The 16,921-nt window shown below is 44.4% G+C and overlaps 1 protein-coding gene and 1 long non-coding RNA gene across 2 annotated transcripts; both read right to left on the bottom strand.

The window, feature by feature from the left end:
• Positions 1-46: 46 nt before the first annotated feature.
• Positions 47-1,826, bottom strand: LOC135494915 (uncharacterized). Its single transcript, XM_064783242.1, has 3 exons — positions 1,744-1,826; positions 1,216-1,404; positions 47-901 (listed from the first exon to the last, which is right to left on the bottom strand). The coding sequence occupies exons 2-3, from the start codon at positions 1,346-1,348 to the stop codon at positions 678-680; spliced, it is 357 nt and encodes a 118-aa protein (XP_064639312.1). The 5' UTR covers positions 1,349-1,404; positions 1,744-1,826; the 3' UTR covers positions 47-677.
• A 695-nt stretch (positions 1,827-2,521) lies between these two features.
• LOC135494914 (uncharacterized) lies at positions 2,522-3,644 on the bottom strand. Its single transcript, XR_010448489.1, has 3 exons — positions 3,427-3,644; positions 3,008-3,097; positions 2,522-2,666 (listed from the first exon to the last, which is right to left on the bottom strand). It is a non-coding gene; the product is annotated as an uncharacterized LOC135494914 (long non-coding RNA).
• Positions 3,645-16,921: the final 13,277 nt, after the last annotated feature.

The following is a 16,921-nucleotide window of genomic DNA, read 5'->3' as shown; positions in this document are numbered from 1 at the left end:
CAATGAAAACAAGTGCATGTATTTTGATGCAAGAATCATTTTATTGCTGCTGAAATTCACATTCAGCCAGTAATACAAATCTGCTTATACATAATTGGTGGATTCACAATATATCAGATTACACAAAAGGCATTTTCCAAGGTCCCCAGTGGTCCGGCAATAATTCTAAGTCGTTTTGGGAGTTGCAGGACATCAGCCTAGCCCCCTGCGGTCAGATAAAAAAATTAACCAGCAGCAGGTACCCCCCTCATGATTAAGTTCGTCCCGAGGGCCGGAACATCGCTGTATCGTCGAACAGTTGGCAGATTCCTGAGCGCCAGACGAGCAAAAAAAACTCTCACTGAACAGTTTTGCCTCAGTTGACACTTTTTGCCATACGACGTCATTTTAGGGTCGTCACAACACCTACCTGATTTGTAGCGTAGTTTCCCAATAAACTGCATTGGAAGTTCGAACTTTCACTACAAAAAGTCACCTTATTCACAAACATGCTTCTTGAGAACCTCTGCAAGGGCCTTAAGAGATGCCACAGAGTTCCGAAAATGTTAGCATCTCGTGGCATACTTTGTTAGCTTCGAGTGACATTTGGGGACACTATACCCTTTTAGGCAAACTTAGACCAAATCAAGTCGAAAAAGATCGGGATTTCTGAAATAAATCCGGCTTCAAAGGGTTAATTACACGTACTCAATGCCAATGTCATCACAATCCTCCTCCTCAGAGCTAGACGCATCCTCCTCCGAATTTGATTCTTCACCACCAGGTTGCACCTCCCCTTCCTCAAAATCCACCACGATCTCTATGTCAGTGTCTATACATTCAAATACATCTGTTGCTTCTAGGAGAAGGTCTGTGTAGAATTCCTTTGATTCCAGCAGCAACTTCACCAATCCATGGTTTTCTTAAATAGAAGGAGAGCTGGACATTAAAATTCTGAAGTCATCAACAAAGGTAATGCACATACATCTGCAAACCAATAGTTTATGTCTGTCCAGTTAGATTAATGAAAGGCATTCGGTTTGAATTAATTCAAAGCAGGGCGTAGTACATTTGTATTAGTAAACTGAACCTGAGCTGGGAAAGAACGAAGTTGCAATCAGATCCAGATCAGCATCCACAGCCCAGATTAATTCAGAGGTAGTGCCACAGCAAGACAAGTACATGTATGCATCAACCTCCACAAATGTTGGGTAAAAATAATTGCATGGCCACTACCTTGGTTTTTGATGGCCTCATTGTTCACGGTGTTGATTCTGTCTTCCAAGGTGTTGATTTTTTTCTTGAAGAAAAGAACAGTTGATACCATCTCTTGAATGAGCACAGGCAATTCCTCGATGTACCTGGTCATGTGTTCATGTATATCAACTATTTTCTTCTTCAAAGCAAATGTTTCTCCCTTGTTCCCTGAATTGAAGAAACAAATATTAGGACTACAGGCTAAAAGTTTCTTGCTCCATCCCTCCTACATGTACATACGAAACGCTGGTAAAAATACATGCTGGATATGTCAGAAATGTGACTATAAGATTGAGGCGCAACTTAACATTTTACTTGCAACCAATGCTACATTGCAACCAAATTGTGTTAAATGTACAAGGTAGAATGTACTTTACATCACTTGAAGACCAATGTACCAGTAAGCCTAGAGCAAAATGCCGACCCAGGCTTTAAACCTCAAATTGCTTGATAAACAACAGCTGGATCAATTTCTCTGAACAATCGAAAATGACTGCAGGACATTACCACTTGGAGTTATTTGTGTCCTGGACTTTGTGTTACATGTACTAAGTGAAGTTTGTGGGTAAATGAATATGAAGTGAATGCCAACCTGCAGGATAATGCCAAGGCAACAAATAGTCCTCTTGCGTGACTTCGTCCACAGAAACATGACAGTCTGCTTTTGAATTGTACAGTGTAACACAATGCTGAAGTTGCTTTCTCTCCTTTTCAAGACGCTTTTGTAGAGAAGCTCGACTCTTTGAAGCATCTGAAATGAAAATGATAAACTTTTAAACTGATCGATATAGCAGTGAACTCGACATGCATCGTAACTGCACAAACTGCTAATATGAAGAAAGCCCCTTTAATACTGTCGTGTTAATTGCTATCTTTCAAATCATGTCATGTTATTTAAACCAATGAACTTTATAAGAATCTGAAAAGAATGAAAGTGTGTATATAATCAAATTGAAAAACTCCCGAAGATAGGGCAGAAGGCTGGAAAACGTGGTCAACAAACTGGGTTGACCATGTCACAAGGAAAACCGTGGTGTTCTTGCAACTTCTATCTTCAGCTCCAGGCTCTGAATCACATTCTAGAGAACAAGTTGTGTTTTGATTAAAGAGCTGTGTTCCTTCAGTTATTTTTAGTGCCTGTTACATGTACACTTTGAAAACAAATTTATCTCCTATAAATATATCATACCTGATAACAGCTGACGACGCACATGAGACACAAACTGCACATGATGAACTATGTTTTCCCATTTTCCTAAGTATTGACCTCAATACTAGCTCCCGCACCTCCTCCCAACTCTCCTCTTGTCTTTGCTTCCGGTCAGCATGCGCAACAAAATGCCTTTTCTTCCATTCAGATTCAGTGCCTGGCACTTCAGTACTATTGGAAGCCCGAATCCCATTCAGAAGCTCCATAAGTTCAGCTCTCACTGTAAATTAAAAGTGCATTGATAAATACTACCGGGAAAGAAAAAAAAAGTTCCTAAGTGTTGATTCGAAAATACCATTATTTGCCTTAATCAGCAGCCAGTGTTGCCCAATTTACCTTTAAAAAAGAATAAATCATTTGCAAACTATTACCCGACTTGTGATCAACACAAAATTCAAAATTTAGATGAATCAGTTAACGTCGTTTGACCTCTGCAGCCGTAAAAAGTATGGTAGGTCAAATCGGAAACTTACTCCTTATAAAATACACAACTTGATTTGTGTCTTGGAATAGAGCCAACTAGCTGATGAATAAAAAGACCTTAAAAGACAAATCACAAACCTTGCTGGAACACTTGAAAATCGAAAGGTGCATCGATTTCTACTTCATTATTACTTGGTAGCAATTCCTCAGGAAAGTCCTTTAGTTTCTCTGGAAAAACAAGCAATTTTGAAATTAAGGCCAAATGCAGATTACGCCAGAAAAGATGCAATTTCTTCCATGGAATTTCTTACATAAAAAGGGTGGAAAAGACTAATTTTTCTGGTTTGATTTTAAAGATTGGTGAGAAATTTTAACGAGATATAGCAGTGATAGGGTTGTATTTGTAGGCATAAACCATTTGTCCAGAACATGAAATTATCAATTAATTGCACTAATGTAAGACTAGTCTAGCAGCAATATTTTTCCATGTATAAAGCCTAATTGAATATTGATGGCTCAGACGAGGTGAAGGCATTTGTCAACCAAAAACAATCTACCTGTCGTTGAGGTTTTCTTCCCTTTTCTTTCTCTTCTGGGAACTGATGGACCATCTATAGCACCATTGATGTCCCTGGATGGAGCCTTCACATATGGTTTTTAAGTTCTTTTTAGGATAGGTTTTCCTCTTTTCCCTGCGATAGGAGGCAGCCAACTCTTTGATTCGTGCATAATGCCCTGCATTCTCACCAGAAGGATTGTCATCATTACCATTGGATGATGCTGAAAAACAAACATATAAAGTGACAAATACTAATAGTCAAAACTATGACTTAGCCTAGACAAAATACAGCCTCCATGCAGGCTACACTCGATTTATGATTTTAACAAACACGAAATACTTTTTTACTGAGTTTTGTAACACCATGATTCTATCCAAATGGGCCATTGTACGATAGAGTGACAGGCCTTTCAATTACGTGGAGACCTCTACACCCTGTATTTTTTTAGCCTATTTTGGGGGACATGTTTTTTTGCTTTTTGGCTTAATTTGGGGACATTTCATCACGCCAATTTGCCTGAACAGCGATGTCATAAATCAAAGTTAGTGACTGATATCACCACATACACCTGAAAAATCATAATTTTAGGGGAAAACTTTAAAATGAGGCCATTTGGATGAGATTTGGTTATGTTAGGGGTCAAAAAACGCTTCAGGGGGTCATATTTTAAAAAAAAAAAGAAAAAAAAGACCTAATTTGGGGACATCCTGTACGGTGTAGGAATCATGTAATTGAGAGGCCTGAGTGACCTTATACAGTCCTTCGTAACTGGGAGTGCTGACCTGCCAGATTTCGGTCTCATGTTCACAGGCTTAGCGCCTTCGTTGCTCAAGAAATAGGCGAAGAACCCCCCCCCCCCCCCCACTGCGATATCAGGCTACGCCCCTGAACGTTCACGTGATACATGTTCTATGTCATTTTCGAATTGGTCAATCACTGTGCATGAGGTGACTTGTGACAAGACATCACATGGAAATAATTAATGCGATGACAGGGTAATCGGCCTGGGAAATATTGAAACGCCACAATTCATGAATTACCTCTTTTGGCAGAAGGGCAGGCACGCCAGTCTAAGTCAATGAATGTGAAATTTTGAATTTATGGTTAGGGCCAGGGGGGCGGCCTGGCCTGCCTGCCCGGCAAGCGTGGCCACACAGGGTAGGCTAGGCCTAGGGGGTGGGCATGGTGGGGGGGGGGGGACTATAGGCCTACCATTACATCAATGTGTAGGCCTATGTCAATGATGACAAATAATGATGAAGATGTCCACGCATCGAGCATTTACATACATTTACGGCAGCAGCATGGGGATGCATCTCATTAATCAATACAGGTGGTAGGCCTAGCTAGGCACGTGCCCTGCTGGGCCTGGGCCGGGGCTGGGCGACGGCCATGCATGCTTTTTTCTCACAATCTCAGATCGATTTAGGACAATTAGGTGACAAAAAAACAACACCTTGGCGACCATCTGGCTATACTGACCACCAAATTCCATGGTCAGGATATTTGATGCGGTCCTAACTGTGACATGGTCTACGTTTCATAGCCTACCGGTACTTCAAACCGTAAATAGCAATGGAATTGAGCAAAACTGAAATACTACAACACCATGAACACCATCCGATAAATCGAATGTCGCACGTTCTGTATCCCGCGAGATCGATCAGGGTTCGCCAGTCTACCTCTCTGGCTGGGCACCACCTCCACAGCTAGGAACCTCTCTGACCAGGCACCACGGATGCGCATGCTCCGTTTGGATCTATTCCGTTTCCGTTTTGATCACTTCCGGTAACGCAGGCGCATTGAAGTTGAGGAAAATATGGTGGTGCCTGGCTGTGGAGGTAACCTGCTCTCGACCATTTCAAGAGAAAAGACTATGAAATGTTCTGTTATTAACACAGTTTACCCAATATTGAACAGACTCCAAGTTTTATTTGTTCAAGTAATCAAATGTATAAGGCCAGGGACACATACAATGCTTTTTTCACTTGGTGGTGCCTGGCTGTGGAGGTAACCTACTCTCGACCATTTCAAGAGAAATGACTATGAAATGTTCTGTAATTAACACAGTTTGCCCAATATTGAACAGATTGGGTTATTGATCAGTTTGGAAGAAACTTCTTTGAAATATTCAATATTGGGTGGATTGTGGTAATAACTTTATAGTCATTTTACTTAAAAAGTCAAGAGTGGTATTCATTGATTGTAGTCGCAGTGTAAAATGTTCAATTCTCATCAGGAGTTTTTTTATTAATAGATATGCGAATGTGTCCACTGAACAAAATTGGTGCAATTCAAATGATGTCTATTGATTGATTAATAAATACATCTTTAAAACTAAATCGTGTGGTCATTTCATTACTTGGACCCTTCAGCCTGGAAATTCTTCTTCTTTGTGTTCATTTCCATCTAACAGACTCTCCAGACTTACTAGTAATCAGAAGCGGAGTTGGTGTTCGTCAGCCGGACAAGTCTCCCTCCTCAAGCTGCAAGCGTTGGGCATCTTCCCAGGATGTGCTCTACAGTCATTGGCTCGATCTGGGGGGTGTCGCTATCTCCTTATTCCTAGACAGAAGCCTGGAACAAGCTGGACATCGGGCAGCAAACCCAATATTAATGTGCTCAGAACACTTCTCAAGTAATTAGTGTTTCAGAGTGATCTATAGCCTATACCTAATACAATAGTGATGGTTTCGGGCAGGGCTTAGAGGAGGCTTAGAGTAACGAGACTAGTATATAGCAGGCCCGGGAAAGCAGGGGCGTAGGTAGCAGAGGGGGGGGGGGGGGGGGGGCAAATGCCCCCTCCCTGAGGTCACCAAAATATGTGTTTTTGGCCAAAAGATTTCATAAAGGGTCATTTTGTCCCCCAGAGAGCCTTTTGCCCCCCCCCCCGCCAGACCAAAAAGCTAGCTACGCCCCTGGCCCTGTAGGTGTATAGTATAATTTACTCTAAGTAAGGGCAGGGCAATAAGGAAAGGTGCTATGCTGCATGTAGGCCCTATTATATTCTATAACAAAGAAACCCAACATATGATTTAAAGGTGCCGGTGTAATAGAATCAGATGCCCCCTGATATTAAATGCCCTCAACAATAGAACACCGGCACCATTCAATAGGACTCTAAAGAGGCCAAGACCCTTCATCCGAAGAAGAACAATACAGGCGGGCATCAGGAAAGGGAGGGCATTTGATTCTATCACAGCGGAACAATATATCGCCCTTTTCCCACAAGAACTAATATTCCTCACAAAGGAATTCTAGACTGGACTTAAGCTGCGTTCACACTGAATACGTATTGAATGCGCATTCCGGAATACGTGCCCCGGAATACGAATCAATGTTAATTCGCATTAATTGGGGTGTTCACACACAACATGCCAATGCGCATTAACCGGTATCGCCGCCTATTGGCCATTAGGAGAACGAATCGACTCTCCTGATCAGGAGGCGCAAATGTCGCTACTACAACAGCAACATGGAGATGGATGTCCAACATGTCCAACAAGATGAGGAACAGCAACGCCGGCAAAGCTGACAAACGGAAGAAATCTGACACTACATGCACTATTGACAACGAAATGACAGATCATGCGTTCTCCATGTGCTAGAACGGAAATAACATAATGCGCATGCGCACAGGAGGGCAGCCTTGTTAATGCGCATTGAGTTGTTCACACCGAATGCGTATCGGGCGATCCGAATTCTGATGCGAATTCAATACGGTGCTGGAACCGTTTTCGATAAACCGATTTGGCATCATTCCAAAACGATTTCAGTCTGAACAGTTAATACGAATTCAGGTTTTAATTCGTATTCAATTCGTATTAAAACGCTAGTGTGAACACAGCTCTAGATTCATGGGGACCAGCATTTCTTTTACACCCGCACGCGGAGCATGAGCTGAGCTACTACTGCACGCCAACATATCAACCAACAGCACCGCCATTTCTTCAAACGGTTGGAAGTGATACTGTATTCATACTACCAGTCACGTGTGGTTCCTGGTCAGAGAGGTTCCTAGCTGTGGAGGTGGTGCCCAGCCAGAGAGGTAGGCTGGCGGAGGGTGTTGGCGAGATCTCGAAACTACTGCGCACAGGCGCGAGAAATTATATAATAGCTCAATTGCCCCCTACCCCTTCAATTCAGCTCAGGCCCCCTCGACTGACTACCTCCATCCCCCCCCCCAAATGTAAAATGATATCGTTTTTAGATTTGCTGTCGGTGTAGTCGGGGTTTGTTTGTCAGTTAAGGGGGCAACCGAACGGGGGGGGGGGGGGGTCTCTAAGTTTCACGTGCCTGTGCTGCTGTTTTAGTAGCGGCAGAGGCAGTGGCTAAAAAAGTAGCACGAGAAACGAGGATGAGCTGATATAGTTCTCCAGTAAAATGGGTTGCCGCAAATATTGACAACTTTAAAACTGTCAAAAACTTGCGTGAAGATTAATCAGAATAATTGAAGAGTCATGAAACTATATGATTACTACAAACCTAATGCAAATCTAAAACATTCATACGGGCTGGTTTTGCAAATAGATGGATACCTTTGTTTACAAAATGACGTCACTCTGACGTCACGCATAACTTAAAAGATACTTCGTTGCTATAGTTCATCATTATCCCACTGTAGCGCAATGTCTGTTTAGTTCCACCCCTGGCTGAAAGGTGGGGCAGCCTGATTTGGATCGTGGGATATGTACGTTATAAGCCACTAATACCAATCGTAGATATACCACTATTGTTTGCGGAGAATGCACTGCCCCGGGGTACAAAGCATCCCAAGGATAGGGTATACCAGGATGATTAGTTCACCTGATCAACAAAAGATACAAGGTTAAGTCTGGATTATATAGATTACACCGAACTATGAACTCATCGCTAGCCGTAACTTAAGCTTTTTGGCTCGCTTTAGCCATTGTCTTTTCTTCAACTGCAAGGACTCAGAATCCTGTCGGTTGGTGGCAGACCCAATTGAAACACGGAATCGTGTTGGTTTCTGGAGATTTCCACGTGGTCTCAAACGATAAGTGTTGGCTGGTTCCTCCTCCGCTGGGTCGAATGGGATAGTATCATCGATCTCTCTGTAAGGTGTTTCATCCAGGTCTGGATTAGGGACATCTAAAGCAGGTCCCCCATCTGGTGAATCTAAAGCAGCACCTGATGGCTCCATAACTGGACTCGGCACCTCCAGGGATCCAGGTTGGGGAGAGCCAAAGCGGCCTTTCACATCCGGCGACGTCACTTCCAGTGGCAATTCCTTGCGCAGAACACCTTGCGGTGGTGTGGTTACTCTGGGCACCTCAAAATATGTGGAGATACTCCGGAAACTCCCGAAGCGTAAACTCAACAGTGCCTTCACCTTTGACCCCTGCCCTCCGGCCAATCAATGACTTTGTTTATTTTAGATATCAACAAATAGACACGTGGACAGGGAGTCCTGGTTTTTAATGACGTCCGTCATCATCCTCACGTCTTCTGTTGTACTTATATATAAACATATATTTCCTGTCTGTACATTAGACTTTGAAAAAGGATTCAAAATATCCGAAACGTCGTCTTTACAACGTTGTAGTGTTGTTTTTTTATCAATCTTTTTATCAATCTCACCTCAAAATATGTGGACACACGCTCTATTTCATCCTCTGATTCAGAGTCAGATTCGCTTCCAGCCTCTCTGTGTCTCTCTGTATCCTGTAGGCCTACGTCTGACTGTGCCTTCTTCACCTGTGTAGTCTCCGTTTTATTTCGGCAGATTTCAGGCGACACCTCTGTCTCCCTGGCATGGAAGGGTCGCAAGTTGTTCAGATGACGACTGTTCTTCGCCTGGTTTTTCCTTCCAGTGCTACTATCCTATAATTGACTTCCGAAAGCTTTTTGATTATGCGGTATGGTCCCTTCCAGGGTTGATGGAATTTATTGACCTCATCAGGCTTGAGGTGGTGATTCCTCAAGAGAACGAAGTCACCTTCTTTGTACGACCCATCTTTCATCCTACGGTCGTAGTAGAGCCGTTGACGTTTCTGTGCTGCCTTCAAATTATCCCTGACGGTTCGATAAGAAGTTTCAATCTTTTTACGGAGGTCCTGCACATAGCTGGTCTTTTCTGGGCAAGTAGAGTCTGTCGTCCCTATCATTAGGTCCAAGGGAATCTGCATTTCTTGACCAAATGTCATGGCAAATGGAGTCTCCTTAGTTGACTCTTGAACACTTGATCTATATGCCATGAGAGCTGATGGGAGCTTTTCATCCCAGTTGCGTCCCTGCTCATCCACAAGGGTCGTCAGCATTTTCTTGAGCGTCTTGTTCATGTTCTCCACTTGGCCATTGCACTGGGGATGGTAAGCCTTTGTGCGAGTCTTTTCAATACCCAAAAGTTGGCACATCTCACCAAACACCTTTGACTCAAAGTTGCCACCTTGATCTGAGTGTATGTGTTCTGGCGTGCCAAATCGTGATATGTACTCGTTTACAAGAACTCTAGCACAGGTAGATACTTTTTGATTCCTCATTGGCCAAGCCTCTGGCCACTTGGTGAAGGCATCCTCAATCACCATGATGTAGCGATTGCCCCTTCTCGATGGCGGGTTAATGGGCCCCACGAAATCGATGTGCAACCTCTGGTTTCTTCTGCCAGCTGGAATGCTCTGTAATGGTGCCCTGGTTGCTTGCGGTGGCGATTTGCACTTCTGGCACTTTGCACATGTACGAATGAATTCTTCTACCAGACGTCTAAGGCCTGGGCGCCAACAGCGCGCTCTGACTTTGGCGTCAGTCTTCCTCATTCCAAGATGGGCACCAGCATCATGGGCCTGAACAAGGACTGGTTCCACAAGTGCTTCTGGCAGGACCAAACGGCGTTGAGTTGGCTTATCGGGAGATACAAAGTACAAAACTCCGTCGTCAATCTCCAACAACTGTCGCTGGGCCCATATTGCCCTGGTCCGTGCACTGCATCCTTTCAAGGCACTCTGTGGAATCATCATCTCATTTGCCATTACATGCTGGTAGACTTCCTTTATGTCTGGGTCTTCCACTTGAGCTTTTCCAATCGCTTCAGATGAATAATCCATCGGAACTGGAAGCGTTGATGAAGGATTTGGTGTTTGCCTCTGTTTCACGGGTTTCGATGAGCTGGGTGTCCTCGCTGCTGTTGTTGCGTTGACTGTTACTTTTGGCGAGGATGTGGGTCCACATGATGGACAGTCTCCATGCTGACGGTTTCTATGTGGCCTTCGGGACATCGCATCCGCATTGCTGTGGAGTCTCCCTGGTCTATGTTGAATTTCGAAATCGAACTCAGCGAGATGCTCAAGCCACCGTGCTACTTGTCCAGACGGATCTTTGAAGTTCAGTAGCCATCGTACTGCAGCATTATCTGTTCTCACTAAGAACTTTCTTCCAAGGAGGTGGTATCTGAAATGCTTGGTGAACCGCACAAGTGCCAACATTTCTCTGCGGGTCGTGCAGTAGTTCAACTCTCCACCCTGTAAACTCTTGCTACCATACGCTATAACCCGTTCAGACTCGTCCGACTGTTTCTGTGATAATACGGCTCCAACAGCAACGTTACTTGCATCAGTATCGAGCACGAACATTCCTGCTTTCTCAACACATGGGCCTTGACTAAAGCATCCTTCAATTTGCAGAATTCCTCACAAGCCTGTGACCATTCAAATTTGCTGTCCTTCCTCGTCAAACTATGGAGTGCTGCTGCTATTTCAGAAAAGTCCTGGACATATTTCTGATAATAGGTACAGAGACCCATAAACGATCGAACTTCAGCGACATCCTTTGGTCTTGGCCATTCTTGTACTTGCTGGATCTTGTCATTGTCAGTTCTGATGCCCTGTTTATTTACGATATGCCCCAGCCACTTCAAACTTCGACGGAGAAGTTTGCATTTGGAGGGCTTTAATTTCATGTTGGCCTTCCTCAGGCGTTCCAAGACTTCTCGCAGTTCCTCAATATGATGTTCGAATGAAGCTGTATGGACAATAATGTCGTCGAGATATACTAGACAGTATTGTAAATCACCAAGGACAAGGTTCATCAGCCTCGTAAACGTAGCCGGAGCACCAGTGAGTCCAAATGGCATTGCCAGCCATTCATATTGTTCCACACCAGAGACAAATGATGTCTTGACACGATCCTCTGGCGCTACGCCTACCTGCCAGTACCCACTGGCACAATCAAGACTGCTAAACCAACATGATCCAGCTAGTTTGCTCAGAGTATCATCAATCCTAGGTAACGGTTGGGCTGATTTCACAGTGCACTCATTCAATTTGCGATAGTCGACACACAGGCGGGAACTTCCATCCTGCTTCCGAGCCAGTACTATCGGTGCACTCCACGGTCCTGTAGACTCTCTGAACAGACCTTTTTCCAACAGGCCCTGCGTCGTCTCGTCAACGAAGTGCTGCATATGGGGTGGTACCCGTCGCGGTCTTTGTTTAATGGGCTGAGCATCCTTTGTGTCAATGGTGTGTTCGATGACGGTGGTATGCCCAAGGTCGAAGTCATCCATCGAAAAGACGTCCTGGTATTCCGCAATGAGTTTCACCAGCACTTCCCGCTGTTGATCTGTTACAGCAATGTCATCCACTTCTAGCTTTTCGAGAAGCATCTTCAGTCGCTCGGACTTCTCAGGAGAGTCCACAGGTTTGGGTGTACAAGGCGTCCCAACACTGGCTGTGGCAAAAGCTGCAGCCGAGTGCTCCTGTTTATCTCCCTCGTCGCTTGCCTCCACTTGCTCCAGATGCTGTGATTTTGAGTCCTCCTTGCTCACACTGACCTCTGCAACAGGATGTAACCACCCGATGGTCTGGTTAGTTCTGATCCTGATTGGTTTGTCAGTGAAGTTGCCAACACGGACAGGCAATTTACCATGATCTGATTGAACCAAAGTACGTCCAGTTGCGAACAATGATGGACTTCGTTTTGCTTCAACTACCCCTGGCATCAAATGACTCGACTTGGCTCCTTAAAGGGCTGTTTCCACATGAGCGTCAGCGCTAGCGTTATAACGCTGCGCATTGCGCGACGTGATACGCCCGAAAAACGCGCTGCGTAGTACGCCGCGCTATGCCTTTTCCACATGAGCGCAGGCGTCAGGCGGAACGCTGTACATTCAACGCCCGCGAAGCCGATGTACCTCGTGATCAGACAGTCAACATGGCCGATTCGGACAGCGATGTCGAAATGCTCGCTCTATATTTGTACGTGAAACGTCGAAAATCGAGAAAGAGACGCCATGACTTTTGGGTGCACGATATAAACAAGTCTCGCCGTCAATATGGTGAATATCACCATTTGGTGCGAGAGCTGTTCTCCTATGAAGACAAGTTCTTCATTTACTTCCGTATGGTGCCCGCAACATTTCATGAAATTCATGCCCTTATTAAGGATGATATACAGAAAGAAGATACCTTTTGGCGAATGGCCATTGGCACAGAAGAGAGACTATGTGTAAGGTAAGAAATTTATTTTCAATCTTCTTACATGTACAAAATAGTGTACCTTTTTAGGTCAGGACTTCTTTAAAGCAATGACCATTGCTGCTGAGACTCGTCGGTGGTCATGGGCCTGCTCACTGTGCAAGATGGAGATGGCTGATTGCTTCCGAAACATTGGCCAAATTGTTGGGAAGTGTTTTGACCACTCTGAAAAGCAGGTACAGGGTTAGATGCACTCCTCTGATGCCTATTGAAATGAACCTCATCAACAGGAAACACATGCCTCATTTGAGCCTCGTGGACAATTCCATGAATCTTGAACTTGATGTCGGCTACAGCTCGTGCTGGCAGCGTACGAACAATGTCGCCCATTGACTTCATAAATCTATCGATGTCATCAAGTTCCTCTTCGGCTGTGCAAGAGGTACATTACGGTTTTGTTGGAGTTGCTTCTTTTTCTCCGAAAAAAAATCGGAAACTACTTCGTCGAATTCATCCTTTGACTTCCGCTTCTTACTTGACGATGCCGATGGATTGCGAAAGGGTGTGGGAGTGCTTGAACGGGAAACACTACTCGCTGATGCCACAGAGACAGAGACGTCCTCATTCTCACCATCAGATGATCTGGCATCCTCTTCCGCTGCGATACCATCGTCATCAACCTCATCTAGTTCTTGGGTATCTTGACCAAGGTTGCTTGTTGTTCTGTAATAAAAGATTCAATGACATCAATGTTTGGCAAACACACGAACGCTGATACATTCAAGATATTTAATTTGTCGTGGGCGGTCGTTTGATGTCGATTATTTGTACGTACTCACGATCATCCAAGGAAGGCTTGAGGAACTCTAGGAGCCCAGCAAACTTGTACTGGGTCACTGCCTTTGCTGCTTGTCCGCTATTTGTCTTCGTGGCATTTAGATATGTAGTTATCCCGTACTGTCTTCCATTTTTGTTTCACTTCCTTGACACCTAAAAAAAAAAAAAAACGTTTATATTTGTCTACGTTTGTCTTTTCAGGTTCCTGGCAACCGGTGACTCGTATTCCACCATTGCATTCAGCTACCGAATTGGCATAGCCACGGTTTCTAAAATAGTCGTCGAAACATACCAAGCCATATGGAACCGACTGCAACCTCTCTTCATGGCAACACCAACGAATCAACTATGGTCAGAAATCGCGGAAGGATTTCAAGACAACTGGCAATTTCCTAACTGCTTGGGGGCGCTAGACGGGAAACACGTGGTCATATTTGCTCCTAAGAAATCTGGAACTATGTTCTTTAATTATAAGAAGACATTTTCTGTAGTGCTTCTCGCATTGGTGGACTATACTGTTTTGTGGTGGTTGACATTGGGTCGTATGGTTCCAACAGCGACGGTGGAATTCTAAAGAAAAGTGAACTGGGGAAAAAATTGGCAGACAACAGGCTTCAGATCCCAGAGGACAGGCCCCTGCCAGGATTCCCTGATACAGATAAAGTTCCCTATGTTATCGTTGGTGATAACGCCTTCCCGTCCGGGGAACACCTCATACGTCCGGTACCTGGCAACCACCTAGCTCATGATGAACGAATTTACAACTATCGGCTGTCGCGGGCTAGAGGAATATCAGAAAACTGTTTTGGTATTCTTGTCGCACGATGCTGTACCATCGGAAGATTCCCTTGCAAACAAATAACGTGGATCATGTAGTCAAGGCCACCTGCATTCTGCACAACATGCTGCAAATGAAAGGGATCCCAGCTCCACCACCCCCTCAAGATCCAGCATTGCAAACCAGCCAAAAAGACAACCAGAACGCCACGATTATGAGAGATCGAGACAGGATCGGGGGCAGGCCACCAGTTGAAGCACTTGCTGTACGAGAAAAATACAAGCGCTATTTCGTGTCTGCTGTAGGATCTGTGCCTTGGCAAGATACCTATTAATTTGGTCATGCAAACTAGATCGGACAAACTCTTCTGACATATGCCTATCTGTAGTAAATATGTGAATAACTGATTTTCATCATGTTTTATATACTTACTGTTAAATCCAACTCTATCTTAAATCGTTCTCCAGATGTCATCCTTTTTGAGATAGAGCGTCTTTGAAAAATTCTGAACTCTTGTCGTATAGACCAGGATTTTTCTCCACCTCCACAATCAATTTTTCAATTTTCCTGTCCACTTCGCTCCTTCCCATGTTGACGGTTTGGAAGTTTTCGGCAAGATGACCAAGCCATTGATGATCACATGACATAATTCATTGAAATAACAATAGGTTTATCAATACTCCGCTGAATTCGCTTGGTAAATCACGCTGCGCTACAACGCTCGAATGCCCAAAGGAGCATATAGGCGTTCCGCGCTGCGTGGTCAAAGCGTCGCTTTGTTAGCGCAACGCTCATGTGGAAAGGGCTCTATGGAAATTCATTGGAAGGATTTTAAAGCGCATTACGCAGCGTGATGCGCGGCGTTATAACGCTAGCGCTGACGCTCATGTGGAAACAGAAGCAAGTTTCCCAGGCACAATCATCTCTGTCTGGGCTGGTATGGTTACAGATTTTCCCAGGGTTATCCGGCAGAGTTTTGGCTCCTCCATCTGGCGGCGCAACGGAATTTCTTGATCACTAACATTTAAGGTGGAATTATCATATCTAATAGCACACTTATGTTTTAAGAAAAAGACACTTCCGAGCAGACAGGAGTGCGATAGATTCTCGACCACAACAACAGGATGATTGAAATCGAGGGAACCAATCTGTAAACAAATGTCAACAACTCCAACGATCTTCAAATCTTCTCCTGCAGCTGACTGGAGAGAACCGTCTGCTGGTTCTAGGGGTCTTCCAAACGAATGACAGGTCTCCCATAATTCGTGACTGATGATTGTTACAGCAGCCCCTGTATCTATCAGAATTGGTGTAGACTGGCCGTCGACTGTTCCACTGATGTACAGGCTGCTGTCAGTCAACTGAATACTCCCGATCGAGGCTGGCTGTTGCTTAGGTCTTGGTACAAACACACTGGCATCGGGGTTCAAAATCGACTCTACTGACATGCTTTTTTCAACCTTTTCACAGACGATCTCAGCATGTGGGGCACCTACTGTTGCTCCAGGACTGGTTTGCCTCCCGCCAAATCCCTCTACACATACCCAAAGTGTCTCCAGGCTTGTGTATGATCTTCACATTTAAGTGTTGGGGTGTGAAAATGTAATGGCGCGAAGATACATACACGGCTCTAAAGCAATCCGGATACTAGGGCGGGGAGGGAGGGGAAAGCCAATCCACTGCAGTGGCTCCAGAGCCTGCCATCATACACAGGGTTTACATTAACCTGTACACGCCAAACTGTCTTCCTTCTGGGTGTCCATGCGAGACGAAATACAGTTCGCTCAATCACCGCCAGGATACACTTTGGATCTGCACATACCCAAAGTGTCTCCAGGCTTGTGTATGATCTTCACATTTAAGTGTTGGGGTGTGAAAATGTACAGGCGCGCACGCCCGGGCTCTCAACCATCCCGGAGAAACATGCCCTACTTCATAACTCCTTTCCCAATACTTAAACAAAATTAACTAATTAATCCGCCATAATTAATTATTAATTAGGGACTAATTAGTCCGGAATTCGAAAATAAGGTAACGAGAAATTGTAACTTAAATTCTAACATTGCTTTATTATAAGAACTCAACACTGTATTTTAAATTCCACAGAAGATTACACGGTATGGTTTTAGTATGATGATGCATGTAGCGAAAAGGCGAGGCCACACTCTAACCAACACAATCATGCAATAATTACAATACGAAAATGCATAAAAATATACATCGAAATCTGCTCAAGGGAACGCTGCTGGGAAATTATCAACATCGCCAAACTTACTGTAAAGTGTTTTAACCGCTTCTGGCCGACGAGAACTGTCAGCCAGGGCTTCGGACACATTAGCCGCTTTTACCAAAATATCTGACCGACTGTAGTACTCTGCTGATGCCTCTGTGAACCAACCAACATGAGACATTACTTCCGCCGGGCTTGAAGCTGCCCCCGACAGAA

Source organism: Lineus longissimus, chromosome 10 (assembly GCF_910592395.1).
Source record: "Lineus longissimus chromosome 10, tnLinLong1.2, whole genome shotgun sequence".
NCBI classification, from domain to species: domain Eukaryota; kingdom Metazoa; phylum Nemertea; class Pilidiophora; order Heteronemertea; family Lineidae; genus Lineus; species Lineus longissimus.
This window is presented reverse-complemented; position numbering and strand designations above follow the sequence as displayed.